This window comes from Myotis myotis, unplaced genomic scaffold (assembly GCF_014108235.1).
Source record: "Myotis myotis isolate mMyoMyo1 unplaced genomic scaffold, mMyoMyo1.p scaffold_m19_p_16, whole genome shotgun sequence".
Taxonomy (NCBI): Eukaryota; Metazoa; Chordata; class Mammalia; order Chiroptera; family Vespertilionidae; genus Myotis; species Myotis myotis.
This window is the reverse complement of record NW_023416320.1, coordinates 3141982-3167399: the sequence shown is the minus strand read 5'-3', so window position 1 is coordinate 3167399 and position 25418 is coordinate 3141982. Positions and strand designations below refer to the sequence as shown.

General features: G+C 47.4%; 1 protein-coding gene across 3 annotated transcripts; it reads right to left on the bottom strand.

The window, feature by feature from the left end:
- Positions 1 to 1253: 1253 nt before the first annotated feature.
- On the bottom strand, positions 1254 to 23406 carry TMEM71 (transmembrane protein 71). Of its 3 annotated transcripts, XM_036337661.1 has the most exons (12): positions 23230 to 23406; positions 18903 to 19122; positions 17348 to 17429; positions 15653 to 15713; positions 15142 to 15354; positions 13254 to 13426; positions 9959 to 10144; positions 7840 to 7915; positions 5915 to 5976; positions 5765 to 5825; positions 3570 to 3659; positions 1254 to 2431 (listed from the first exon to the last, which is right to left on the bottom strand). In XM_036337661.1, exons 3-12 carry the CDS (start codon positions 17391 to 17393, stop codon positions 2416 to 2418), a joined length of 984 nt encoding a protein of 327 aa, XP_036193554.1. In that variant the 5' UTR covers positions 17394 to 17429; positions 18903 to 19122; positions 23230 to 23406; the 3' UTR covers positions 1254 to 2415. The 3 variants fall into 3 exon arrangements, with proteins under 3 accessions (XP_036193554.1, XP_036193553.1, XP_036193555.1); XM_036337660.1 differs by lacking the exon at positions 23230 to 23406 and having other exon boundaries at positions 18903 to 19221; XM_036337662.1 differs by lacking the exons at positions 3570 to 3659; positions 23230 to 23406 and having other exon boundaries at positions 18903 to 19219.
- Between the last annotated feature and the right edge of the window lie 2012 nt (positions 23407 to 25418).

The window sequence follows — 25418 nt, the reverse complement described above, 5'->3', positions numbered from 1 at the left end:
GCGGACTATTCTGGATCTGAGTTGTTGGTGAAGTCACCACAATAGATTTTACCTGGGGAAGCGTTGCGGGCTGGGGTGAGGATGCAGGAAACGGCACAGGAGCCTTAACGACAAGGGGATGTGCAAGTGACACATTCTCTCTGAGATGTGCCTTCTTCATCTTTAAAATGACCCACCCGCTTCCCGCCTTTCCCAGCCCCCCCGCATGCAGGTGGGTCAGGCGACTGAGCCTCACTCCTGGCGGTGAGAGAAGGGACAGTCACTCCCTGCCTGAGGCAGGTGAGCAGGCGGGCTTGGAGCCTGTGTACGGCCAACAGCATGGTTACAGGGTGCAGGAGGGCTGCCTGCCCCACATCTGGCATTATTATCTGGATTCGCCTGTAGGGGCAGCTAAGACAGGAAGTAATCGTTGGCGGGGCTGTGGTGTGGATTATGGATAGGGCAGATAAAGCATCTGGCACATAGTAGGGGCTTCACCAAAATGGCAGCTCTACCCAGGAACTGGTTACCACTATAGAAGCCTCTGACAGCAAAGGCCCTAAACTGGACCAGACAGTGCTTGGTATGTAGCCCTGTGAAAAGTTGTGTGTGTGTGGGGAGGGGGGGGCAGGGGTGGTGGAAGCGGGAAGTCAAGGAGGTTGCCATCTGGAAAAACAAGTAAGAATTACTGTCGCACTCGGCCGATGTGGCTCAGTGGTTGAGCATTGACCTATGAACCAGGAAGTCATGGTTCGATTCCCTGTCAGGGCACATGCCCGGGTTGCAGGCTTGATCCCCAGTGTGGGGCGTGCAGGAGGCAGCCGGTCAATGATTCTCTCTCATCATTGATGTTTCTATCTCTCTTTCCTTCTCCCCTCCTCTGTGAAATCAATAAAAATAATTTTTTTAAAAAAGAATTTTTAAACAAAGTCTCTTTGAAATGTCCTAAAGGACTTGTGACCAAGGGCACAGGAGCAGAGAGGAAAGGGAGTCTCTGAATGACCCTGGGGGACTCAAGCGGCAGTGAGAGCCGAGGAGACTCGAGAAGAATGAGGGGTCTCCAAGAGGGACAGGCAGGGGAGGGCATTGCCTCCAGGGAAGGGCCTGACCAAAGACAGGAGGCTCTGGAAGGAAAAGCATGTTGCCAAGGCCTTGATCGTAGCTTCTGACGTCCAGAAATGTGAAACCATGAACCCATGACCCGTGCTGTGTAAGCCACTGGTTTGTGGTCATTTGTTACAGCAGATATAAGAAACTCATACAGTGGTCAATGAACCTCTTTCCTCCATGATTGCTCATGCTGCTCAATTTTGCTGGTGACTCCATTTATTATTAATATATATTTTCAACCCAAAATACAAATGACATAACAGTGATATTTTGACATTGCCATTTTAAGCAAAGACAAATTTCTCCACAGAAGTTTCTAGACAGAGAATACCATATAGAACCCATGTGAACACATTTGGGAACATGGCCCAGGCAGGAGGGGTGGAGAGGGAGCACCTTGGCGGCCCCCTCATTGGTTTTGTAACAGCACCGTCGTTTCATCTTTCAAAGCACTCTGGGGTTTTGCCTTTATTTTGCCCTAGAGCAATTTTTCTGTGTTTTTATTGTAAGAGCAATTTTAGTGAAAGGTACCAAGAAGGGTGAAAACTTGGTAAAGAAAATGGTTCAAAATAAGAATATACCCTCCAACTTGACCTTGGGGTGGTGAACACACAGTACTATACACAGATGATGTGTTATAGAATTGCACACCTAAAACCTATATAATTTCATCAACCAATGTCACCCCAATAAATTCAATTTAAAACAAAAATTAAAAGAAGAATGTACCTTCCAAAAAAATGGGTCTGTCCTGCCCCTTTCCATCACCTGTCATCTACGGTCACCACCCAATACTGAGCCACTCCTTTAGCAAAAATACTGATGTTTTCTACACGGTATAAGCTGCATTTAATTACGTTCATGCTGGTGTTTGGTTCTATAAACTTGCTTTCATTATTCAGCTAAAGCAGCTGAGCAGAGGGTGGGCCCGTGTGGGCAGGCCCAGGAATCGGCATTGTTACAAGCTCCCCATAGAATCCCCTGTTGATAATTAACGTGTGAGCACCACCACCTCAGGGAATAACAGGACAATGTTTGCCCGGGTGGCATGTCCTCTATCACATTTCCCAGTGCTTCCCTTTTCCACTGCCAGTATTTGCAACAGAAAGATGAATTAATATTGTTTTCACAAACATAGTACAGTTTTACAAGGGTAAAACTGGTGATTTAAAAAAAAAAAACATAACCCAATGAAAATGGCTTTTCTCAAGTATCCAGTCGCTCACTCCCTTCCAGTAAAGCAGTTGATTCCAAGCAGACTGGAAATGGGACAATTTCCGGATATTCAGATTGAAGACATTCATCACAGGCACTCCTGAATGGCTGTCAAATTTTGGCAAACCTAGACCAGAGAAAGGAGACAGGAAATGCATAATTCATCCCCACACACAGGAAGCGCGGTGTCTAGTCACTGCGCACACACGTGCACACTAGCTTGAATGACAACCAGGAAAGCAGAGCTGCAGCGTCCAGCAACTTTTTTTTTTTTTCCTTAGCAGTTCTCTTTCTTCCCTCTGACAGGCTCCAGAGGTTTTGGCCCCTCCTCCCAGATCGTTAGTTAGTTAATGACCATTTCATATTGTTTTCTCACCCGACCCTGTCTACAACTGAAATGCCCGTAGGGTACCAACTGGGGTTTTCCCATACTTCTACTCCCTAAAGTTTGTTCATTCATTCGCCAACTGCCTCCCTGCATGTCAGTGTAGAGAGAACAGAGGTTACCCATTTTGCTACCCTGAAGCCATAAGTTGGCAAAATGCAGGCTGCTGATGCTAACACGTCACTGGCAGACGGGCAGGTGGGGTACCTGTGATAACCTTCATTTGAAAGGGACACTCTGGCCAATGGTGGACAATATAGACTGTCCCCAAACTCACAGACTTTATTTTTTTATTTTATTTCTTTTCAGAGAGAGGGGGGTGGGGCATCGATTTGTTGTTCCACTTATGTATGCATTCATTGGTCGACTCTTGTATGTGCCCTGACCAGAGATTGAACCCCATAACTTTGGCGGGTTCAATATTGGGACGATGATCCAACCAAGTGAGCTACTGGGCCGGGGCCCAAACTCAGACTTTAAATTTAACAAAGAAGCCAGTTGAGTAAGAATTGCATTACGGTAAGACAAGGGCTTGACTTGAGAAGCATAAAGTGCTCAAGAATCGGCACTAATCTGACATATGTAGAGCGCAGGGCAGGTGGGAGGGCTCCTCCATCAGTGTCTGCGGAACTGGGTTCCCAGCCTGCCCTCCACCCCCTCAGATCCTCGTCCTTGATTCTTGGAACAGACTAATGAGTCCCTCTTGACTCCTGATGGTAATAACCACGTCTTTGGCTCATTAGTTTCAGGAGATGTTTCTGTGTGAGGGAGGGGGTTGCAGAATCTATACTGTATAGGCACAGAGCCCTTGGCTATAAAGTACTTTAAGAAATGATGCAGCAAAGACATTCAGTGTGATGAATATTTATGGCGTATGTACCATTTCCAAGGCGTTGAGATGGATACAGAAGTGAAGTCAGAAGTCCTTGTTTTCATAGGTCTTAAAGGCAAGAGCGTGTGTGGATGACGCCTGGTGGGCAGGGAATTGGTAGAAATGGAGAGAGAGTGAGAGCGAGAGAGCAAGTTAAAATGTGCACACAAGTAACCAAAGAAGTGCTCTTACTGCAGAAATGAGGCTGGAGGTGAGGGTGTTTCAGAAGGAATCATGGTTCTTGTTCTGATCTAATTACTTTTAGGAGAGAACAAATTAGCTCAGAACAGCGGGAGGTGCCCTCAGAGCAGGAAGTGACCTGATGCCTGCAGGTCAGACACAGGCTCTTCCGGAAGCCTTCCTGCCCTTACTCCACCCCCCCCCCTTTTCCTGGTCTGGAGGGACCTCCCTCCTGGGGTTCCCATAGCCACTGTGCTAACTCTGTGCTTGCACTTCCCGTATTCCGACTCCACAGTGCCCTTTCCACGTCCTTCTACCAGGGGTGGGGAACGTCTGGCCCGAGAGCCCCGTGAAGCCTGTGAAATCATGTGGTCTGGCCCTGCCAAGGCATTGGGGGGTGAGTTAATGAAAGGTTTGACCAAACACAGCCAGGCTAGTTTTTAAGTTGATAATTTTGTATGGCCCCCGAATGATGTTCTAAATATCCACGTGGCCCTGGGCAGGAAAAGGTTCCCACCCCTGCATTGGACTCTGCATTCTCAGGGCCCTGCATGCAACCCTGGCACCTAGTGCCAGTGTGTGACCCTTAATGAGACCATAAATGTCTGCTGAGCAGAGCTGGGCGCCCAGCACCGCACAGAGCACGTAAGTCCTGAAGAGAGACTTAGGAGGCTCCGTGATGCCACGCTGGGGTCTTACAAACATCTTTCAGCGAAGTTCGCAGTCAATGTGCAGAGTGACCTGGAGAGGCTGCTGGAGGTGGAGACCTCCCCGCAGACATCTGGAGTTGGGAGGCCCAGCATCAGGTTGCATGCATCTGCTCTTTAAACCAGCCCCCACCCCCCCGACTCTCGAGAGGGGTCAGTTAACTGTACACGTTCATCTTAAAACCCACAGAGAAGGGGTGTTTGCAGGTGGCACCAGCTGACAAGCAGGAATGCCTTCCCTTCTGAAAGCTGGGTTACGCAATGACTCCCCGGGTGGATTCTTCAGTTCAGGCATTGTCTGTCGGCCAGGCCAGTCCTGACTAACATACCGACCTCCCAGCTCACAAGCAGACCGGTGGCTAATGCCCCATGAGGTGGAGAGTGACCACAGCCAGGGGAGGGTGGAGGGTACCTAAAAGAGCTTTAAACAAATGCCATTCATTTACCAGGCTGAAGAGCAAGGACTTCTCATATAACCTCAGGACCCAGTTTCCTAACTATCAGATTAGACAAAACTTAGCCGTATGAGCGCCTGCACCCAGAAACCTGGAACGCCAGGAGACGCAGGGGAAGCATCGCTTAAAGTGCCAGGAAATCGATATCGGCTGGAGCTCTCAACAAAATAAATCTCTCTCAGCCTCGCTGTGATCACAGAATTAACCGCGATCCTGTGAACAGGGCCAGGAAGCGTGGAGAGCAAAGGCCAGCGGGCGCATTTGAATGCAGGCCTCAGGCTGCAGCCCCGGGATTTGGCTCCACTCAGGCTGCATGCTGAAGGGAAGGTAATTAACACATCCATCTTCAAGGAATGGGGCTTCGCAGGCTGTCTGCCATTCTGCGAGCCCCCCCCCCCCCCCTTGTCCCAGCCACCCTCTGAATATGCTGAGCCTGCAGCCAGCAGCCAGGGCGATGGTCCCCTGCCTGAGGGGTGGCAGGGACATCAGCATTGGTCACCGGGATCATTTCCTGGGCAGGGTGCCAGTTATTGGGGAAAACTAAGAAAAAAGGCTTCCTCACAGGATGTATGTTTAAAGTGCAGGGCTATGGCTCTACTAAAGCCCTTTAGAACTATTTAAAAATTAAAGTTCACATCATGTCCTAAGTCCCGCTGCCTTAAACATTAACTACCTATTTGATGCAAGGCTTTAAAGACAGGATAAGACTGTCAGATGTTAGTGGCAAGCGGAAGCCTTCGTCGGGACGGGCGGCCAGGGCCTTTCCCGGACGGCCCTCGCCGTCATCACGCAGGCCAGAGGGATCTGGGACCGCGGCTCACGGTCACCTTTGCGCAGACGAGGGTAACGAGGCAACACTCACCGAGCGCAGGGGCCGGCGTTGAAGTAGCTGGCAAGGCTGAGCAGCAGGGACTTGACAACATCTTGGTGAGAGAGAGAAAATACATCAGAATGACCGACATTGGAAGGGAGCCCAGGAATCAGAGCGGCCACTCGGGAAACGGTGACTTACAGGCAATCGTGATGGTCAAGGAGCACGTGAAGACACCGGCTACCAGTCCTCCCAGCAGCCACCTGCACCGACAAGACAGCTGGGTCAGCAGAGTAACCGTGCGTTGCCGACACGTGAGAAGTCCTTTCAGACCGACTATAGATGTACGGGGTCAACATTTACTATGAAACTACAGGGTCCCGGCCAGTGTGGCCCAGTTGGTTGGGTGTCGTCTCATGCACCAAAAGGTCTCCAGTTCGAATCCCGTTTAGGGTACACGCCCAGGTTGAAGGCTTGATCCCCATTAGGGGGCGTGCAGGAGGCAGCCAACCAAAGAGTCTCTCTCTCTCTCTCTCTCTCTCCCTCTCCCTCTCCCTCTCGCTCTCCTTCTTCCACTCTTTCTAAAATCAATAAAAACATTTTTAAAAAACTACAGTAATAGAGATAGTGTTGTATTGACAAAGGATAGAAATATGGATCAATGGAAGAGGAGAGACAGCTCAGAACCAGATGCAGACAGAGAGAGTTGAGTGATTTTTAGCAGAGTTGCAAAAGCAACCGGTGGTATTGAAACAATTGTATATCCACGTGCAAAGAAGGAGCCTGCACATGTACATCACTCCTTGACTCAAAATGAGTCAGAGACTGAAATGGAAACCACAGAAGCCTGAAACTTCTAGAAGAAAAACAAAGGAGAAAGTCGAAGTGCCCCCTGCTTCCCAACCCTGCCCCAAAAGTCTGCGAAACATCTGGGGTTTTGCCAATCTGCTGAACGACTGTGGCACGGGGTGGGTTTCTTTTTAAAGAATAATGTCTTCATGGTTTTTGTGTTCAAACTATGAGTTATTGAAAGAAATTACAAATATGTACAAAGGAGAAAGGAAAATATAAAAAACTCAACCACCTGAAGCAAGTATCTAAATGCAGCTCACACTCAAGGGATGTAAAAAATCAGTAAAATATATTTAAAAACCAAAAAAAAAAAAAGAAAGAAAGAAAAACACAACTCCCCTACGTGACATGAGGCACTTGACCCTCAAGAGGGGAGAGCAAGCAGCACTTTCGAGGACCCCAGGACTGTGCCATTCCCCCCTCTTTCACTGACTCAGCAAATACTGACGAGCCCCTGGAGCTGGGGATGCAGTAGTGAGAGAGACATGCCATGTCTCAGCTCTCGCGGAGTTCCCCTTCTTATAGGGAGAAATAAGTCATTAGCACTTATACACATGAACATTTAATAAGTGCGCTAAAGAAAAGTAAAGTGAGGTCTGTGTGATGGAGAGTGGTCAGGGGAGGGCTCCCTGATGATGTGACGTTGGAACAGATTCCGGAAAGACATACATTATGAGGCTTTCGGGGAAAGACTGTACTAGGCAACAGAGCAAACAGCAAGTGCAAAGGCACTGGGGCACGAGTGGGCTCAGCACAGAAGGGATGTGATCACTGGCCTGGAGACTCGGGCGAGAGACGGACAGGAAGGACATGCTTGACAGCGGGTAGAACAGAAACCTGCCTTTAATCGGGCGAGGGCATTATGTGCTCTGAGATGCTGCGTGGGCATCCCTGGAACAGAGCCTTTATGTTAGGACATAAAAATACAATGGGAACGGTGGAGTCCCAGCAGGATTCCCAGTCCCCTAGTGGGAACTTTAAGTGCCCTTGAACTCCAGGCAGAGGTACTTGGTCTGAATTTGTAACCAAGAGTCACAGAGGACTTAAACGAAGGATGATACATAGCAACCTCCAATTTCTAGCAAGATACCCTGGCTTTTGTATGCTTTGGGAGATGATGGGAGGAGGGAGCATTTATCAGGGAGAGACAAAGATAACAACCCGACCACAGAGCTACCTGGAAATGCTTTGTGGAATAAAGCAAGTGAATCATCCATCAATTACAGCTTCATTCATTATGAATCACCACCCCATGAAGCTAGAATCGGAATTACCTTGCACATGCAGACATGGCCAAGCATGCAGCAAGCAGAACTGTCTGAAAGGAGATCTCTCCCAACGAACTGGTTTCTAACAGGAAAAATAGACATAAATGAATTAGAAGGCATTGCTGGTTAAACAATCTCGGAACAGCGGAGTCATAGTAAAACTTCTCTCCTACACACCAACCAGGAAGAAAGTTTTCAGATGTGTCATCCCAAACAACTTGTCAGAAGTAACAAGATAAAATCATCAAACGCTAGAAAAATGCTGCCAATCATTCTTTTTTCCCCCCCATCATTAAAAATAAATGATTATGCTCCATAAAGAATTTGGGGCCCGCCTTTCACGTCGATGTTGGGGGAAGGGTTTGTAGACTGTATGCGGACGTCCAAACCCGAGCTCTGATGCTGCCGACATGTGGGGAGTGCCGTGTAACTCCCAGAGCACTCGAACACCGGTTCGTTCAATCAACACAACAGATCTAGGAGGTAGGAACCATTACCCTAAGTTCTAAAAACGAGGAGACCAAGACGAGAGGAATGATGAAATGTGTCCACGGTCACACAGCAATGAGGGGCCGGAGCCAAGACTGAAAAGCCCCATCCACCCAGAACACAATGTTTTGCCTGAGACCGGGAAGGGAAAGAGAATTTGCAACTTGCCCACGGGGCGTCTCTAAAGGGCAAAAAAGGAGTGTATATCGTGAGCCGCTTGGCCTTGCAAAACCCTTTGCTATCAACAGCATATTTGCTGTTGAGCCACAGGGGGAAAGACAGCAGATTCTCCAGCCGTGATCAGCATGGGTTGAACCAACCAGAACTCCGAGTAGCGTTTTAATCACCTAAAAGGAACCAGAGCTGTTTGAGGATCACCATGGGAAGAGGTACAGGAGAGTGTGGACAGGCCCCAGCCTATTTGCCAAGTGCTTCAAAGCCCCACGTTCGGGGTCATTAGCACACAGGACACACGATGCTCAGTGCTTCCCCCGCATGCTGTTCGTCACTATCAGGCGGGACGCTGAGGATCTCCGTTGACAGAGGAAAAGGTCGCGTTTTAGAGGCCAGGTGGGCTGTCTCTGAGGCCCAGCTGACAGGTGGGGAGCTGGGCCTTGAACCTTGGGAAGCCGATGCCCGAGGCTCTCGTGGCACCGCATGGAGACGTGAATAATACGATGTTAGCAAACTACAGACTAAGGGATGTGCTTGCTGAGTTTATCCCAGACTGGCTCCCAGCGGGAAACCCCGGTAGCTTTCCATCGTTGGACTTTTCCTTGCCAGGGACATAGCGTGAAAGGACACTCCCCCCCCCCTTTTCTATTTTCCTCATATGGAATGTGTCAAATACAAAGCAAAGTATGAAGATAGAATAACAGACACCTGTGTATGCACTACCCAGATTTAATAAAGTTTAACATTTTGCCAAATGTCTTCAGGGTTTTTAAAAAACAAGCCTGGCCAGCCGGCGTGGCCCAATAGTTGAGCGTGGACCTATGAACCAGGAGGTCATGGTTCAATTCCCCATCAGGGCACATGCCGGGGTTGCGGGCTCGATCCCCAGTGTGGGGTGGGCAGGAGGCAGCCGATCCATGATTCTCTCTCATCACTGATGTTTCTCTCTCTCCCTCCCCCTTCCTCTCTGAAATCAATAAAAACATATTTTAAAAAACAACAACCAAACAAACAAACCAAACTACTGCCGATCCAGTCCCTCCGATGCCTCTAAAGCAGCGGTTCTCAACCTGTGGGTCATGACCCCTTTGGCGGTCGAACGACCCTTTCACAGGGGTCGCCTAAGACCATCCTGCATATCAGATATTTACATGACGATTCATCACAGTAGCAGCATTACAGTTATGAAGTAGCAACGAAAATAATGTTATGGTTGGGTCACAACATGAGGAACGGTATTTAAAGGGCCAGAAGGTTGAGAACCACTGCCCTAAGGTGGCACCTGGAGGCAGTCACCCTCTCTGTGAATGCGTCCCCTGGGGCCCGCAGCCCCCCAGGTCCTCCCCCCTCAGGCAGGGTGATGCCCCTCCTCCGTGTGTGGTAGTCACCTACCTCTACGCTGATCTCAGGCCCTGTGAGGAAGGATTATTTGGGTGTGGCAAAGATTTAAAAAAAAACTCACTTGAATGATCCAAAATGCCCCGTTGGAGATGCTCAGCAGCTGTCCCCTGGGGCTGCAGGGCCCTGCGGAGGGAGTCTCCTCCGGGAGTCTCAGGTGTGAGGTGGCCCGGGGAGGAGGCTGCCACGGACTCTGCCTCCAGCCGCTCCGACGCCCAGTCATCAGTCAGCGCACAGTCAAAATCACCGCCTGGAAGGGCAGAGGCTCCGTAAGTGTGTATGCACATGTGTGTGCCCGCGTGTGTGCGTGTTCAGCGACTCTCAGTGCACTGCAGCTAGTGACCGTGATAGGAGTGACGCCACTGGAGTAGAACGGGACATGGACTCCTAGAGGAGAGGGCACTTCCAGCTGCCATTCTCCTTGAACGCTGAGAGGAGGGTCTTCAGCACAGAGACCTGCGAAGGCCGGGGCATGACAGTCGGGTGACGGGTGCCAGGGCCAGTGGGGTGAGAACAGGGCCCATGTGACCCAGGGGAGCCCGGGGAGCATGAAGCTGGGAACCCAGACTGGAGGCGGGTCACAGGGTTGGACTCCGGCTGAGGAGTCTGGAATGTATGCCACAGGCACCGAAGCGATGGCTTGTCTGAGTGAGGGTGGCACCCTAGGCAGGCCTCTGTGCATTTTTTTGGCAAATAACGTGGTTGTAATATGTGATACACAGCCAGGGGGCTCTGAAAGAAATCATGAACCATCAGAAAGGATTCTCGGCTTTGATTGCTGTCCCGGGGTGTCTGCAGGGCCAGTGACTGAGAAGATAACAGCGGAGGGAAAGACTGAGGCTGCATGCAAGGGTCATCCCCAAAGAAGACCCCGGGGATCTGCTGGTATAGGGCGGGGTGCCTATAGTCAACAACACGGTATTTTATGCTCCGCAGAACTTGTCAGCAGGGTAGCTCTTATGCTGAATGCTCTTACTACAAAAATCAAAGAAACCAAAACAAACCACAAGGGGGACTCAAGGAAACTCCTAGATGTGTTGGAAGTCACCTGGATGATGGGGACGGTGCCATGGGTGTTTGCATATGTCTGGACTCACTGAATTAGATACATTACACATGTACAGTCCTCCATAATACCATCAGACCTCCACAAAGCTGTTTAATGAAGAGAAGAGGCTAAGTGGTCAAGTTAAGGCGGACATCAGAAGGAACTGGGAACTCTCATGGCTGATTATACAGTCATGAGTGGCACCTAATGAAGATCGGGAAAGATGTGGGTGAGGCTGCCCCAGCTGTGAAAAGTGTCCTGCGCTAGTGCCCAAGGCTGCCCTCTGAGCTCGTACCACTGCCACTGAGAGTTGGATGAAATAGAAAACTGTATCCTACGTGGAACTCTGGAAATCCTACACGGGATTTTTTAAAGAAAAGATGACATTAAGGAGGGAAGCCACAAAAAAAAAATCTTAGCATTAAAAAATGGTCAAGGATTTTTCATCTCTTAAAACACATGTTTTGCCCCCAACTGATATTTAATTTTTCCTCCGCCCTTCATAGTAAATGAAAGGGTCATAACGCAGAGACGTTTAGGCGATTAGCTCTCTCGTGTTAGATTTGAAGATATTCATTCCATCCTGTTTGCCGGCTGGTCTGGCGTCATTTACTTCTGTTTAGAAGGCTGGACCTGTTTCTTCCCAGCGCATGTCCATACCCTCCGCCGGTACAGTGGGCATTGCTGCCGGCTACAGAAGGAAGCACAAAGCCACACACAGAAGCTCCCAGCGAGGATATTCACGGAGAGCCAAGGATGAGCTCCCAAGAAAACCGCAGACCTCCAGCTCTGCCTGCCTCAGGCCAACTTGCCTTTCTGTCTCTGGACTGGCAGACACAGAGCGGGAAGTCCCGCCCAGTCCTCCCTGCCTGAGTCCTCAACCCATTTCAGTGTAACTCAGGGGCCTCCTCCAGGAATGCATCCCCCATCACAGTCCTGGGGTCCAGGGAGCTGCCTGAAGAATGAATTGCAACTAATGAAGGGAGGGGTCTCGACACAGCTGTGAAAGGGGTGAACTGAGGATCAACAAAACAGGCAACGACAAAAAAAAAAAAATTCTTTTAGCCTGAAAAATGAAGCAAGAGAAAATGAGGGGAAGTGAGTTTTGATTGCATCCGTTGCCCAGAGAAAACAGCAAAACAACTTAATTTTGAATTCTTGAGTCTTTCTAACTAGGCTACATTTCCAGAGAAAAAGAAATTGCTGATCAGAGTCACGGGGCCCGGGGAGCGCTGATCACAGTTGACAGCTGAGCTGAGAGATCTCCAAGCCCCGTGTGCACCCCGGCTGACGAATCACCGATTTCGGAGGGGGCGGTTTGATTCGCTATATTTAGAAGATATTTGGAAACCTTGAGGATTTTTTAACAAGGTAAACTCAAGCATGTGCAGCGCTGCTGTGGTCCAATTGCTTTAAAATTGTTTGGACACATTTTGAAGAGGCAGCCATGGGAAAACTAGATGTGAATTCCCAAATCTGGGGAGCACTGCCTTCAGAACAGCGATTCCCAAACTCCAGTCCTCCAAGCACCAGATTCCTGAGCTTTGCCATATCCCGGAGCCTGCCTACCCCTAGACATTTAATGTTATCCTCTAATTGTCCCGATAAATACCCATTGTTTCCTTCCCACTAATAAAAGTAATTTTAACTACAAATTCCTGAGCATCCAGCATTGAATGATGCCTGATATTTATTGTTCCTTTTAATATTAAAATATGCTTTGAGTTTCCATTACTATGTTTTATATGCATATGTGTACATATTATATGTATAATATATTACATGATGTGAATAATATATAATGTATAATATATCAAATATATACATACAGCATATATTTCAATAGGACTATGTCATATATTAATATCATATACTGATATATATGATAATATATAAGTATATTATTATCACACTATGGATACATATCTTGTTTAAAAATGAGGAAACTGAGATTTGGCCAAGTTAAGTAACTATCACATGTGCCCAAACGAGGACCTGAACTCCAACTCCAGCATTCTTCCTCCACCCACAGGCCGTGCAGAAAGGACACCTTGGAGATGCGCATGTATTTTCCAGGTTTTATCAGCTTGATAATTTAGGCATGTAAATTCTGGGCTATCTTGCAGGACATGGACACATATATATTTGGATCACATGAGTAGCGTGGAGAGAGCTGTAGGTGAATTTTTTAAATGTGGCCCATCCTCTCTGCCCAAATGACTGTGGTCCCCGGACCTGACCTTGGTCCAGGACCAGGCGTTGCGGTGCCCACTCGGAGCTGTCCCACTGGGGAAAGGAGGGGCGGACTCACCACTGTCGCTGCAAGGCTGCGCGTCCAGGCTGCCGGCTCCCTCCAGCCAGCTGGCCTCGCCCAGGGACGAGTCGGCATCAGCGAAGATGCTTCCCCGCAGCCAGGATCTAGAGGCCCCGAGGCGGAGGAGGGAAGGGAAAGAGCTGCGGACCCTCTTTTTCTTCCTAAATATCCTGGAGAGAAAGGAAAGCAGCACGGTGGGTAATGAAGAGTGGTCACCCCCAGGTTCAAGACAGAGGATCTAGTGGGAGCGCGTTGAGGAACAGAGCCCCTCTCTCCCATTCAGGTCCACGGAGCTCGCTCATTGTACTTGTTCCCTTGATTCGTTCCACAGAAGTTCCTTACGTTTCCGGGTGTGCCAGGTGCTGGGATCAAAGTGAAGGATGCCAAGATAAAAGACAGAACCTGGGGCCCTAGCAGGTTTGGCTCAGTGGACAGAGCGTTGGCTTGCGGACTAAAGGGTCCCAGGTTCGATTCCGGTCAAGGGCATGTACCTCAGTTGCTGGTTCCCGCCCGGCACCAGGCCCTGGTTGGGTCTCGTGCAGGAGGCAACCAATCAATGTGTTTCTCTCACATCAATGTTTCTCTCTCTGTCTCTCCCTCTCTCTCCCACTCTCCTTAAAAATCAATGGAAAAGTATCCTCGGGTGAGGATTAAAAAATAAAATAGAAGACAAAACCTCCGGTACCAGCAGTATACAAGCCAGTATGGGAGAAGACAAGAACAGTGACGCTGCAGCTAAGGCTTTCACGGAGCTCATTCTGCGCCAGGCGTCTTTCCTAGTGGCTTACGTGTAGTAACTCACGCCATCCTCAGAATGGCCCCGCGAGGTAGGCACCGTGGTTACCCCATTTTTCAAATCAAGAAAACGAAGCACAAAGAGGTTGAGTAACTTGTCTGAGGTCATAGCTGAGAGGCAGACCCAGGCAGCCCGGCTCCATCATCTCTGCTCTGTGACTGCGCTGCGGAGGGGAGGGTGCTCTGACCGATGAACCAGGGCCGCTGGCCGAGGGCAGCAGATGTCGGAGCAGAGGGGGGCCACAGCTCATCGGGGGTCCGGGGACGTTTGTGAGGGAGGACAGCTCTGAGCTGATCAGGATGGTCTGGCCTGTTCAGTGAAGCACAAGAAGGTCCCATACTGGATCCTGCTAGGAAAGGAGGCTAGGAAGGCAAGAAGGCTGGTCATGAAGAACCTGGGATGTTATGTGAAGGAGTTGGAATTGGATGTTCGAGCTGAAGTGTGTCAAGGGGGAGGGGTGACGTGATTGTCTGTCTTTCTGAAAGACTTTGGCTACTCACACATGCACAGTCCCAGCAATCCGTCCTCTACCTTGTAACCAGTGTTACCCTGCTATGGAGAAATCGGACAGTCTGTCCATGGTTCCTGTTTATCTGCTTAGCCTGGAACGCGACCCCCTCCACGCAGCACCTGCTTCTGCGCCCTGTCTTCTCTCTTGCAGACCAGCCCTCTGACCCTGAGCTGTATTTCCACCAAACTACTTGCATTCCCCACTTTGCATCGGGGTCTCTCAGAACTCTCTTCGAAAGTCTCCTTCTCCGCTTCTATTTTAATGGACGTCTGCATCTCTCAAGACTCTCATCACAGTCTCTAGGAAGGTTGTTTTAGCCTGTCCCCCCAGGTAAAATCAGCCTTCTCCCTGTTCCCCTTATATCTCCCCATTCAGACTTCTACCCTGGCGCCTGCATCAGATCACTGCTTCTGTTACTTACCTGTCTGCTCTACCTGCCCCTCGTTAGCCTTTGTGCTTCCACAGTCTGGAGCAGGAATGGGCTCCTTATAAGTGAACGCTGAATGGGCGAATGAATGAATGAATGAATGATGGCTGGATGGGACTTTTGATTTTTCCATGTAATATTTCCTACTTACCTAACTGAGTTCTCCCTGTACATCACACTGGTCTGGGATGGGCTCAGTGTGATGTTGCCATCTCTGTCGCAGAGGAAACTGTCCTCTGTCCAAATGTAGTAACCGTTGGTGAGGAGCCTGGGACTTCGGCGACAGGGAAGGTAGGAGCCTGTCAGGGGATCTAGGGAGCAGCAGTCAAAGGAACCATCACCAGCCAGGAAATCACAGGCAAAGCTGAAGAGGGAAGAAGGACACACACAATGGAAGATTACTTGGCCACAAAAAAGGAATGAAGTCTTACCACTTACGACGGCATGGATGGACCTGGAAAGTATTACGCTAAGTGAAACAAGTTGGCCCGAAAAAGACAAATACCATGATTTTACTTCTATGTGGAATCTAAAGAATAAAATCAATGAAACAAGGCAAGTAAGTCTTAAACCTTCTTGTTTTTAAACCAGGAACACAACAAAATAGTGCCTCCAGGAGGAGAATTTGATTGATTTTTCTTGTAAAGAGCCCCATGGAATACCTTGGGAAAATGCACGTGGGAGACAGCTCTCCAGCAGATTCTCTCTCGGACCCGGAGGAACCTGCACAAGCCAAGGAGAGAGAAGTAGACGTTCATCACCCTCACCAGCACCCACGCTACAAACAGTGGCGGCGCGAATGGGAAGGTGCCAATAGCTGACGTCCCGGCCCCTGTGGAGACTCCAGCTGGGGCAGCCATCCAGCGAATGGGCTCTAACACAACCTGTCACCAGGTCCCCACGGGAAGCCAGAATAGTGTGGGGGCTTCTGTCTCCTGCGCCTTCTCCTGCTCAACACTCCTTTAGAGGCCCCTGGGGGCAGGATGAGGCAATAATACGTCATCAGCATCCAACTGACCCATGAAAAGCAGGGAGACAGCATCTCGTGTGGAGCTGGAGAAAACCAAAACCAATTGCCCCATGCGCTGGCTGTTTTAGCCGACTCAGTATTTCTGAGGGATCGATCATCTGCCCTGGAGTTCTCTCAACAGCGCACTTTAAGGCACTTGCATTGTACAATAATGAGCAAAAGGCATTCGTGGAGGGAAAACAATTACGTTTGGTTTCACATAAAAGATCTTCTAATGTAGGAAGTATTCTTAATTAAGAAGCAAAGGCATCCATCCATTCATTCCAGGTAAGCAAAAGCATGGCCATGGATTTCCATTGGGGAATGTTGTAGTTCATTAATATTCTAAACTCAGAATTTTGTATTATACAGAAATGCCGTGAGTACTTCTACTTGACAGGCTCGGCGAAACTTGATCCCATTACTGACCATTAATAGCGAAGCAGCGAGAGGAATTGAGACGTTTGGCTGGCCTGGCTGAGCTATGAACGGAAGATGCGATACACATACACTGGCAATACGACTCCCCCACAAGTAAAGACAAAATACTGCCATTTGTGACAACATGGATGGACCTTGAGAACATTGTGTTAAGCGAAATAAGTCAGTCAGAAAAAGCTAAGAATCATATGATTTCATTCATAAGTGGGATATATTAAAACTGAAACTCATGGGCACAGACAGCAGGGTGGTGGTAGCCAGAGGGAAGAGGGTGGGGAGATGGGGCGTGGAGGGGGACTAAGATATGGTGACGGAAGAAGGTTTGATTGGGGGGGGGGCACACAGTGGCATATACAGATCATGCATCACAGAAATCTACACTTGAAACCTACATGATCCTATTAACCAACATCACCCCAATAACGTTAATAAAATTAAAAAGCGAGAAAATAGTAGGTGTGTGAGGGAGGGTTGGAAGCAGGTTTTGGGGAGAAAAAAACAAGAGGAAGGAAGAAACTCGAAACCACTACCGTTTTAACAAGTTACGCCCTTGTTTTCTGCAAGTAGCTATCAAAATCATTCAGTGTGTTGTGTGTGTGTTTTTTTTAAATAGACAAACAGTTTTGCATCTTAATAGTAGCGGATAAACAATCTCCTTTCATATTTATGCACGGGTATCTAAAAAAAACTGATGACTTTTTTTTTCCTACTAAAAGGAAAAAAATATCACATTTCCCTCAAGGAAAGAGATGAAGTCAAAATCATTGCCAACGTGAACACTGGCATTTCAGAAGCACAAGCTCCTGACAGATGGTTAATGGTACGAGTATCAGCAAAATCAAAGCAAGGAAATGGCTCAAAGAAGTCTAATCATTCAGAAGATAATTGCGTGTCGCAATTCGCCCACATTGACTTGCCACCGGTGTTGACATCAGTCGAGATGTTCGGTACATCTTGGGAAGGCTGCTTGTTCAAACTTCACAGATTTCCTGCAAAAGACATTAAAAAAAAAAAAGGCGGACTATATGTTAAAAATAGAAAAGTGATGCCCAAACAGATGGCATCTACTAATTGCACTTGTCGGATATGTATACTGAAATAAGGCAGAGATATTGGGTGGGAGGCAGGGGACTGGATTGAAGGACCCCTGGGGTTGTCCCTGCTCTACATTCTCCATTGTCTTGCTCAGCACATCTAAATGATGTCTTCCTGTAAATAAGGTCAACATTTTCTTGGGGGAAAGCTAGACGTGCAAAGGTTGACTTGTCAGCAAAATAAAAATAATAAAAATGAGTTATTTGATTAAGAACATGGGAGGACATCTGTAATAGTATCAACAATAATTTTTTTTAATCTGAACAACAACAAAAAAGATTGGTTCTAGAGCTTTCTAAATAAACTCATTTATATTGTCATCATCCAAAACACATCCATCTCATTATCAAGTTTCAAGTAATGCGTAGGATTGGTGTCTGCCCCTCATCCGACACCTTGGACCACTGACAGGTAGTCACAGAGAGGGCCAGTGGTCTTTCGTACTTGCTATCAGCCTGGACATTCCTGGGCATCGTAAGCAGAATTGCACTAAAAATAGTCCAGCACTGGGCAGATTTCAATACTCAGTTCCCGAGGACATACTATGTACATTCGCAATTACAACTTAAACACATCCCCAAGTGCGCACATCATGTCAACTATGACCATTTACCAACTCACCACATAGATCTACCTTCTGTTAACTATTAAGCTGTGTCGGTATCACTGTCCTAACAGCTTTCTAATGCAGGTCTGAATGCTTTTCTGAATCACCACCTCCATCCACATTTAAAAAATGTGATAACTTAGCAATGGGTTGTTTTTGTAGCCGTGACACACAGCATTGACCCAGGATAATTCTGTAGCTCTAGGTGGATTCTTCCAGTAAATTATATGCAAAACCTGTTGGAAAACATTGACCATGGCTTATCCAGACCTTCAGATAAGTCAGGAGGACTGCCTGGCACGCCTTGCATGATTTTGAAATCAAAGCACACATTCAGAGAGCTCACTTGCTTGGAATGTAGAATAATTGTGTCTCACGGTAGTGGAATAGCATGCCCCTGGTCCTTTGACTTTTGATCACTATCATATGACTATGTCCAGCCCCCATGACCCTGTATTACATTCCCCCAAGAACTCAGTTCAATTCGGAGCTGACGTGTCCTGCAGCCGAAAGCAAGGTCCTGTAGCCGTACCCTGCGAGTACCCATGGCAGCAACAGCAGCAGGTGAACAGTTAAGTGAGTGTTAGTAACTGGGAAGAAGACGCCAGTAAACAGCTCTCAAACTTCTCAAGAAACAGATCCCGTCTACCAGTTCCCTCAAAGCGACAGATCTGTTTGGGAAAGTAATTTGCCCACACACATCCTTTCCAAAGGGAGCTCCCTGTCTTTCTTTCCAATTGACAGATAACAAAATAGTTACTGAAAGACGAAGCCTCCCGAGCAAGACGGTCAGCGGAGAAACCCAGGATGTAACCGCTCTTCAGCTGCAACGGACGAATGCCGGGCTGTCAACAGGTGCAGAGGTCGCCTGATGCGGGGAAACCCCACCTTCCCCTCCTTCTCGGCGATGCCCTCACGGTGCAGGTGCAGGCATTTGCAGGATTTCGTCCTCAGCCGCCTCTGGTTCCTTTGGCTGTTTCCTAGAACAGAAGAGCATGTAGTTCTTGGGAAAGTCTGCCTTCAAACTGTTCTTGTTTTCATTCAAAAGCAGCCTGCGAAACCGGGGGCTGAGCGGCAGGATGAGGTCACACTTCCTGTCAGCCTGAGTGACAGTCTCGCTGGGGAGCCTGGTGGAGACTCAAGATTGTCTCCTGGGCCAGCCACGGTGTGTGTGTGTGTGTGTGTGTGTGTGTGTGTGTGTGTGTGTGTGTACATCAGGTCACCAGGGAGACGCTTTTCTGAACTCACTGGGCACCCCCAGCTGCGTGAGCATAAGAAAAACTCAGACAAGCCACACTTCCTGCGGCTCATCTTCTGGCCGTTTTCAGTATGAATCGCTGCATACCAGTGCTTTGTTCCAATCAATACAATTTATTGGTGATAACGCACTGATGCTATGACATTCAGAATGCCGTTGACTACCAGGAGCTTGATCTGGGGGAATGTCAGCACTGGGAATAGGTTAATCCAGCAAACGCTGGGCTTTACAGGAAACTGTACGGGTGGCAGTTTGCATCCTATATTTTAGTTTGCATTCTGTATGTATATTTTAGTAGCGCTCAAAGAACTGGATCTTGGTGGTCCCTGCAGATCTCTGCTGTTGCAAGCGATCCAAGAAAAATACACATTCCAGCAACACTGAGGCGCATGGGGTCATGGGAACAGTGTGGGTTTGGGAGCTACATAGACTTCGATGCAAACTCTGTCCTCCATAGATCTGTGACTTAACCTGTTGGAGCTGTAGCTTTCTCAATGATACATGTGATGATGTATATTTCAAAGGATGGCTTGGAGAATGAAACGAGAGAAAAGGAATGAGAAAGAAGTGAGTCCTCAGCTCAGATATGCAGGATGGGTTCCTTATTCGTTTCCTGTAAACCAACTTTGGAGGCCCCCGTGGGTCATCTCATTTTTTTTTTCTTGAGTTCCTTTTCCTCCTAAGGTGATGCCACAGGCAGGATCTTGTTAGGAGAGCCTGTCTAGCCTGTGGTAGGCAGCTTTCAAAGATGGCCCTCAAGAATCCTTGCATAATCCCCTTCACCCCCCGACCCCCTAGAACAGCGGTTCTCAACCTTCTGGCCCTTTAAATACAGTTCCTCACATTGTGACCCAACCGTAAAATTATTTTCGTTGCTACTTCATAACTGTAATGTTGCTACTGTTATGAATCGTCATGTAAATATCTGATATGCAGGATGGTCTTAGGTGACCCCTGTGAAAAGGTCGTTCGACCGCCAGAGGGGTCGCGACCCATAGGTTGAGAACTGCTGCACTAGAAGGTGGGCTAAAGCTAACTTCTCCTGAATAGAATAAGACAAAAGTGGTGGGTTGTAACTTACCATGATGAGGCTACAGAAGACTGCTGCTTCTGTCTTGCTAGACCCTCTGTTATATTCTTGGTTTGCACACTCTGATGACACAAGCTGCCATGTTGGAGAAGCCTGCATGGCAAGGACCTGATGGCTGTCTCAAATGCCTGTAAGCCTGAGGCCCTCAGCTTAATAGCCAGGAATGCAGCCCTAGTCCGTTTGGCTCAGTAGATAGAGCGTTGGTCTGTGGACTAAGGGCCTTGGTTGCAGGCTCCTCCCAGGCTCAGGCCCTGGTTGGGGCTCATGCGGGAGGCAACCAATTGATGTGTTTCTATCACATTGATGTTTCTCTCTGTTTTTCCCTCTCTCTTCCACTCTCCCTAAAAGTCAATGGAAAAATAGATCCTACCCTGGCTGATTTGGCTCAGTGAATAGAGCATCGACCTGGGGACTGAAGGGTCCCGGGTTCAATTCCAGTCAAGGGCACAAGGCTGGGTTGCGGGTTCGGTCCCCAGTAGGGGGTGTGCAGGAGGCAGCCAATCAATGATTCTCATCATTGATGTTTCAAAATCTCTCTCTCTCTCTCTCTCTCTCTCTCTCTCTCTCTCTCTCTTCCTCTCTGAAATCAATAAAAATACATTTAAAAAAAGAAAAATATATCCTCAGGTGAGGATCAACAACAACAAAAGAGAATAAACAGGAATGCAGCCACCAGCCCCAGCTAACACTGTGATCACAGCCTGTGAAACACACGAAAGCAGAGCAGCCGGTTTAGTGTAGCCCAGATTTCTGCCCCACGGACACTGTTCGATCATCAATGGTATTTTAAGACCCCAAGTTTTGGGGTAACTTTTTATACAACAATAGATAACTAATAATACATAGTCCGAGCACATGTTACCTTTGGAGCCATCTATTATTCCAGGCTACTTGGTCAGTATGTGCCTGCTGTGTTAGTGTCATCATTAGACTACAGGCACGTTATTCAAGACTGTGTCTAGTCACATTGGCCTAGGTTTACCAGATAGCCACGTTCTACTCTACAGATGTTCTGGGAGGCTGGGGCCCTCTTTCTTGTAATTTATAGTTCTCCACCTTCTCTTCCTCTTTCTGTTCCTCCCATTCTTTTATTTCTCATCTTTCTCCTTCCAGCCTTGGCTGCTGTCTTCTCATGGAGGGGGAACTCCTTCTGACTTCTTCAAGATGCTCTACTCTGCCGATGCCCACACACCTCAGTCTACCCTCTGTCCCTTGAAATCAGAAAGTGAAGAGATCTTTAAAGCCTTGAATTGTCATCATTTCTTTGATACCAAACTGGCATGTCTCTGGCGGGTCTAAACCAGTCAACAACTTTTTATCTATTTGATTCTAATCAGTTACCTGTGCCAATACTAACACCTACATTTTTGGGAAACATACCTATGTTTCTGGTGCCTTGACTACCCATTTATTGGGTATTTGTCATGTGTGATATGAGTAATTCATTGGCACAGTCTTGGAAGAATTTTCAAACAGATTGTAAGATCAGAATGATACCGGGGGCTATTTTGTCTGTAGGTAATGGCAGGGTAGGGATGGGGATTTATATATAAATATTTGGAGAACATAATATTTTAGTTTTGAGTCGTATACTAAGAAAAGACAAATCAGAGAAATGGCAAGCCGGGATAGATATGGATTTATCGAAACTGGCACACTTTAGTTTTCCTTGTAATAGTACCAGAGTATCTCATGTCCAGAGGATGAAAGAAGAATGACATCTCTACTGGTTTCCTTTTGATTTTTAGAATCTGCAATTTCCACTTAGATTCATTGCAGTACTTTTATTATTTGACTTTAAATTGGATTTTCTTATCATCGATGATCTCAAACTTCCTTTGTTGCTAATGTGTCTGTTTAGGGTTTACACAGTACTTTTTGTTACTGGAATTCCTGTCTCTCAAAAATGCTTCAGATTATGTCCTTCCTGTTTGCTCAGGGTTCATATTTGAATTGCAGTGGGAATAATGTTTTTTTGTGTGTGTTTTTTTGTTTGTTTGTTTTTTGTGGCAGAGAGAGAAAGAGAGATGGATGGAGAGAGACAGAGAAATGATGGGTAGGGAAAAGGAGGAGGATCGAGATTGATTAGCTAGTGAGAACCCTAGAATAAAGTCTTAATAGAAGTTAAATTCTTGATGACAAGTACAGTGTCTTACTCATCTCTTTAATCCTCAGAAGCAAACAGGGCTTGACACAAAGTAAGTCCTCAGAAAATGTCTGTGTTTGTGGAATCAATAAAGAGAGAAACTGGGTCTGACCTCAGAGGCAACAATGACTAGATGCATTGGTCCCTGTGAAAGGTGAGAAAGGAATGTTGGGAAGTACCTGGCATTTGTATGTCAATTATAATTTTAAAAAACATGTAAAGCTTGTCCTATCTAATTTAATTCTAAAAACAACTCTGTAGATTTAAAATTCCCATCTACCACCCTGGCTGGTGTGGCTCAGTTGGTTGGGTGTCCTCTTGTGCACCATAAGGTTACCTGTACTCTTCTAGGTCGAGGGCACATGCCCTAGTTTTGGGCATGATTCCCAATTGGGGGCGTGCAGGAGGCAGCGAATAGATGTTTCCCTGTTGCATCTCTCTCCCACTCTCTCTCTCTCTCCCTCCCATCCTTTCTCTCTAAAAATCAATTAAAAAATATATATTTTTTAAAGCACCTATTGCTCTCAGTTTGCGAGGTGCCAGCAGGGCTGTTTACCCAGGTGCTGGGGACGGCGTGTGAAATTCTCACTTACCTGTGAGGAAAGGAGAATCAGAGAAGTGTCTATCCCAGGAACACTGGTAATAGTGTCAGGTCTCATTTACAACTCCTGGTCCTATTCCAAATCGCTGGCTCCAATATGCTTTCTTGTTTTAGGTTGCTATTAAAAAAACAGTGGCAAGAAGCAAGTTAACGTCTTTGTTCCTTTCAAATGTATAGTTCCCGATGATCTTCATGAGACCTATTGTTACAAAAAAAAAAAAAAAAAAAAAGGAAAGGAAAGGAATGATGAAAATCAAAGGGTGTTTACCCTCCGCCTGGTGACACTGGCTCTGTGGAACGTTGTGCAAGAATACAGAGGAGGAAGTAACCCAAGACCTGACCACAGGGTTGTGTTGCCTCAATGTTTCTACTGTGGCAAAACCACGACTGTGGCAAAACCACGACTGTGGCAACGCCCCTGCTACCACACTCTCTGCCCCCGGCCGACCCTTTTCCCTTCCCCACAGGGGCAGTTGTTCCATTCGAATGTCAGGCAGTGGCCTTGGAGAAGCTGGTAGTGTTCCCTGGCACTGACCAGGAGCCAGGCCCTTGGACAATCCAAGTGACTTGTTGGAGCACATATTCTGCCCCTGCTCATCCTGCATGCTGCTTATCATTTTCATCGTTGATAACTGCACTGTGTCAGAATGACCTGTTGCTACGCTGGTCTGCTTGCCCACACTGCTAAGAGCCTTCTGATCAGGAATTAAGCCTCTTCATTGCTGTGCTCCTTAGGCCTGAGCACTGTACTTGGCGCTTCACAGATGTTCAGTCAATGTTTGTGGGAAAGAAATGGAATGATTTTTTTTTATTTGTCAGAGCCTGAATCAAAACGATATAGAACTATGGGCCAATAATAATTTTGGAGCCTGCGTAGAACTCTTATTTGAAGCATACTCATCCTTCAAAACATGTTTCAAATGCCACTTCCTGTATGCGGTCTCCCTAGATTTGCTGAGTCAGAATGAGCACACCCCCTACAGGATAGTATCTCTATTTCTTTTCTTTTCTTTTCTTTTCTTTTCTTTTCTTTTCTTTTCTTTTCTTTAAATATATTTTTATTGATTTCAGAGAGGAAGGGAGAGATAGAAACATCAGTGATGAGAGAGAATCATTGATCAGCTGCCTCCTGCATGCCCCCTACTGGGGATTGAGCCCGCAACCCAGGCATGTGCCCTTGACCAGAATCAAACCCGGGACCCTTCCGTCCGAAGGCTGATGCTCTATCCATTGAGCCAAACCAGCTAGAGCAACAGCATCTCTATTTCATGTTGATTAATATTTAGCTTTCTGTTGTACCTGGTTGATTCTGTACCCACCTTCCCATCAGAGCAAGTCCCCTTGGAATTGGATACCTACTCTGATTTTTCTTCCTGTTCTCTCTGCATCGCCCATTTTCTAGCATTCGGCAGAACCTCAATACAAGTTTGTTGAATGAATAAACAAGTAAATGACTGATGGGAGAATGCATGCAGGCATGCCACTGAATTTCAGCCAGCTCTATTCTCAAGGAAGGTAATGATCCCAAAGAGGTTGAAAGTATCGACTATTTGGTTGCTGTTCATTTGTACACCAGCTATGTTCTTTGTCCACCCCCCCAACCCCCAGGTTTTAACAATTCACTGCAGAGCTTTCTGCATTGTAGAGGCTGCCTCTCAAAACAGACACCTAAGGAATCAGAGATGTGAATGTTAAGTCAGCCACTCACTAGCTTTGTCTCCATTTGGCTTGCCTTTCTAGCAAACCAGGAAGAGTACTCTTAGCTTTGCTGGGTGGCTGTCACTTGTGATTTGGACTTACAGTTAGCATAAGTCAGTTGGAATGAATCTTAGTTGTTTTTGTTGTCCGGCTTCAATTCTCTTTCTTTCAAATACCAGCACTCCAGTTTTCTTTACAGGGCCCACCCATTCCCATCTCTCAGTCCATGAGGTTTTGGCCAGTCTCCACTCCCACTTGTCCTATGGGGGCCCGGACTCAGGTCCATGACAATCAGGGCACCTGACTTAATTTAGGCCAATGAGAGCATGACTTGTAGGACTTGTTTTTATGTTCATCAGGCGATTGGAATGAAAAGCCTGAAGCTGCTGGGGGCCCCAGCGAGGAGCCCAGGAATTAAGCCACCCCAAAGGAAGCAGCGTGGAAGATGTTATAATTTGATCTCTGAATCAAATAGCCCCAGAA

Coding starts and splice junctions, on each gene's coding strand:
- TMEM71 (XM_036337661.1), bottom strand. CDS start 17,393: ATGTACCGAACATCTCGACTGATGTCAACACCGGTGGCAAGTCAAT. Junction 10,145..13,253: donor GCAGCCTTGCAGCGACAGTG/GTGAGTCCGCCC, acceptor CTGCCCTTCCAG/GCGGTGATTTTGACTGTGCG. Junction 5,977..7,839: donor GCCATGTCTGCATGTGCAAG/GTAATTCCGATT, acceptor TTGTCGGTGCAG/GTGGCTGCTGGGAGGACTGG.